We start from the raw sequence: 3,980 nt of genomic DNA, 5'->3' as shown, positions 1-3,980 counted from the left end.
ATTTAATCACAAGGTCACGTGTTTTTGATATGTTTGCAACCATACTTGTTGGCTATTATCTTTTTTATCTTTTTCTGTTGTTGAAATGTCGAGGGGGGGGTATATTGTACAAGCGCCATCCCCCTCCTTTCAATAGCGGGGGGGATGCGAGATCCTCGCCCCGATGCCCCCCGGGATTTACGCCCTTGGATTCACTACACTGGCAGCTTAAATTCTGTTTACTAGTCATTCGATCATACTTTGTGCGTCTCTACGTCTTCCATGAGGTTACGGCATGCGTTACTGGTCCAATATTATCGACTATACACACATGCGATGCTAAGGGATTGATAAGTGATGATAGATCATAACAATAACTTCAATAATTCATGGATCATCAGTTATATCTTTGTTGTGTAACCGCGTCTCGAGACATCATCTGCTGACAGGGTTGGTAACAATAGAAAAGATCAGCAGAGAAATAAAGCGGTATATACTGCTATCCATAATGACACCGCGATAGGGCACCTACATGATAAAGAGAAAGGGCGTGTGCAAATAGAGGGGAAAAAGATTGCTTCTCGCTGGACGGAGGGATCAAGCAGTTGGAGTAGATAGTGGGGGGGGGGGGGGGGGGGGGGGGGGGGGGGGGCGGGGGGGGGGGGGGCGGGGGGGGGGGCGGGCGGGGGGGGGGGTTTTAACGCATCATGTCTGCCTATACGGAAGTTTTTTAAAAATTTTCAAAATAACTTTAGTTCGATATCACAGTAAATTTGCAAAAATACAATGATGCCAGAAAGAACGATTATTTGGGAGGATGAAAAGGGGTTAGCCGAAAAGACACCCGCGCCCGCAGGGGCCTCAGCCTCGTTATCACCGGCTATTTGCCTTCTATCATCGCCTACAGCTAGCCGCACCACTAATATTGAGCACTCAGACCTATTCCGCGCCATGGCTCATTGCCAAATCGCAGGATACACACGATCCGAATTCCACATTTGCAACATAAATCTCCCAGACGGCCTCGATAAGAGTGGTGGCGAGTGGGTATATCTAGGGTATATGATCATGACGGTATTGTGTATATTTCGAGTGGTGTCAGTTGGTGACAGTACATGGTCTGGGAGCTGTACCCCCCTGTACACGGCCCCGTGATTGGTAGGGTTAGGCGCTTAGCGTTAGGCGTTAGGAATCTTAGGCGTTAGTGATTTAGGTTAGGGTTAGTTGGACGGTAGGCGTAGGCGGACTCCTGAGGACTCTGTTAGTCGAGTAGCCGATTTACGGTCGGCATATTATGATAGTGACAGCGTAGCGTTCGGTATACGCGACCGCGGACCGTACCCAGGGTACGTTCCGGCAGTACCCTGGGGGACATAGACCCTTTCAGCCTAAGTATCCCCTGCAATGGAAACAACTGGAACATGAAGGAAAAGGACATGAATCTAATGAATCCTATGACACTAAATTAGTTATCAACTAATTAGGTTGATCATAGTCATATAGAAACTTTCAATACTAACTTATTATATTTATAATACTAACTGTTGCTCGTAGGCTGCGAATGTAAAAGGAGATAGAACATACACTGAGAACAAAATATACAATGTGCATGTGTACAGTGTAGGCCTAATTATAATAATTGTTCTTGGGATATATGCAAATTAATTTCTCAAAAATATACCAACTTGCTTTTTTTTCCAGGTGCATATACAACAATTTATCGCATCCGTTGCTCTAGTTATTTTAGTTTTGCTTTCCTATAGATAAGTCTAAACACTTTATAAAAAAAAGCCGTAAGTTTATGAAATCGGCGGTCTCGTGCACATTTTTCGTCTGCTAGGCCAATGCTATTTGTAAACGCTACGGTTATTGGTCTCTGCGTGGCAACACGATCCAATCATGGATTTCAGGCTATATTTGGGTTTCTATATTGAAAATGGCAGCCACGTTTGCTATTCTATATCTAATGTTCTTCGTTGATCATTTCGTATCGTTGTAAGCAGGCTGTTATCCAATCTATTATCTAGCTATTTCTGTTATACTGTTCATAAGTAAATTTTCGCCTAATTAGGAATATGCATCGAATCGGAATATCTTAGTTTGTAAATGAAACGCGTGTTTATTGCAATTTGCTGTACCGCTACAGCATACGGGTACGTACGTAAACATCGGCACATGTATGCACGCCCATTTCACCGGCATTTGTTTGTTGTCATGCCAGTTTGATGTGTCAAATGAATCTCATTAATCTACGTACATGTGCCATGGCATTAGCCATTTAGCATGTTATTGACAATTGCCGTTCAGCAGGGCCGAAGTTCGGCCAAGCTGTAGTACAACCCTTGTCACTACAAACACGTGGCTTGTGTCTTGTCCTTAACAGGTTTAGGCATGTTTGTTTACTAACAATGAAACGTTGTAGCCGATGTTCCAGTCAGAGCATAATGCGCTACGGGCCAATTCTAGTTTGGCCTTGGGACTCTGGGCAGGGGCTGACGTTAGCAAGCGTGTACATAGCCATAGGCACATGAAAATTGTCAGTCTGACAGTCAGTCAGTCGTTCTGTCTTTGTTGGTTGTAATTCACTAAGACTGCCGTTACTGCGTAGGTGTGGATCTGCAGCGTACGTGTGTCGTCGTTGAGAGGGATGGAGGCAAGAAATGGAACAGAAATATTGAGTGGAGATATAGTAACGACTCTCCCTGATCCTGCATACATCTTGGCTATCGACATTGGGACAACAACACTGAGGTCTCACGTGTACAATGCTAATGCTAATGTCGTTGGAATAGGTTCAAAGAGGGTAAGTTAATGTAGCCCTTATAAAATGTACTTATATGTCACATATATAAATGAAAAAAATGAAAAAAAAGAAGTTTTTTCAAAATATTTTGCAATGCGGTAGGAATAGTATTAAAAGCGGTAGGCGGTAGAAGTCTTCAAAAAGCGGTAGTCTACCGCGTAAAGCGGTAGGGTTGGCATGTATGATATACTATATATACAGTTATACAGTACAGCCATCAAAATACTATACTAATTCAATATAGGCATATATATAATACAAGAGGTAATAATAAGTACATTCCGCAAGAATCGTAAGATTTATTTTTATTATTAAATTTTTACTGCATGTAATTCAAAAACAAAGACATGTACTGAAGACAGTCTTTTTCATAGAGAACAAATCTGACAGCTGTAATTAACAGCCTTGAGCGGTTAAAATAATCAAATTTCTTAATAATACAGTACAAAACAGCGCTAGATCTATGTGGGCAGCGTATCGCTCATAAGGTCTACTCTCGCAGGGGCGTAGCCAGTATGTAGCACTGTAGGCCCGGGCCTACACTTTTTTTGGCCAAGTTTTTTTTTTTTTTAAAACACCCATAATGCACATCCATAAGCTTGCTGGACGAGTTTAAGAGTCTAGACAGGAAAAACTATTGAAATGAACGTAGCAAGAATATGGCTAAATTAGGTGACCTATTCTTCTGTCATTTCTATCGCGTGCCGTTTCATTCAACACTCTACCCGCCGAAAAAGACTAGGATCCGATCTTGTCAGTTTTTTAACATTTTAACTCGTTCGTAACACTATTTTAACTCGTTTGTTTTTTGGTTTAAAAGTGATATTGAATGAGGTGTCTCAAGTTAGCAAGAGGCCAGGGAACCAAAATGAACACTTGGGAAGGGCCGTTTCCAGCCATCTGGGGGGTTTGTAAAACCAAAAAAAAAATTTTACGCTCCGCACCAACCCATGGCGGCGCTCCGCTCAGATAGTCGTGCCTACAACTTTTAAAATCCTGGCTACGCCCCTGTCTCGGTATACCGGAACGTACCCTGGTAACTATTTGATATGGCAGGAGCGTGTATAGGATTTGTATCAGGGGGGGGGGTCTAACCGTAACCCAAACTTGCGAGCATGCGAAGGGGGCCCGGGGGTCTGGGGTTCAGAAGTTAAAAATTCAGAAATTTTTGAACTTAGACCCCCTTAGATGCGTTTTC

The 3,980-nt window shown here is 42.8% G+C and overlaps 1 protein-coding gene across 1 annotated transcript in view; it reads left to right on the top strand.

Moving 5' to 3' along the window:
• Positions 1 to 2,458: 2,458 nt before the first annotated feature.
• Positions 2,459 to 3,980, top strand: part of LOC106815642 (putative glycerol kinase 5) — a 32,198-nt gene continuing 30,676 nt past the window's right edge. The window contains exon 1 of the mRNA XM_014820133.1: positions 2,459 to 2,782. Coding sequence (XP_014675619.1) covers positions 2,627 to 2,782 — 156 coding nt within the window. The 5' untranslated portion in view covers positions 2,459 to 2,626. The remainder of the gene's footprint in view (positions 2,783 to 3,980) is intronic.

This window comes from Priapulus caudatus, unplaced genomic scaffold, assembly GCF_000485595.1.
Source record: "Priapulus caudatus unplaced genomic scaffold, Priapulus_caudatus-5.0.1 Scaffold1167, whole genome shotgun sequence".
Taxonomy (NCBI): Eukaryota; Metazoa; Priapulida; class Priapulimorpha; order Priapulimorphida; family Priapulidae; genus Priapulus; species Priapulus caudatus.
Note: the sequence above shows the minus strand (reverse complement) of the source record. Positions and strands in the feature narration are given on the sequence as shown.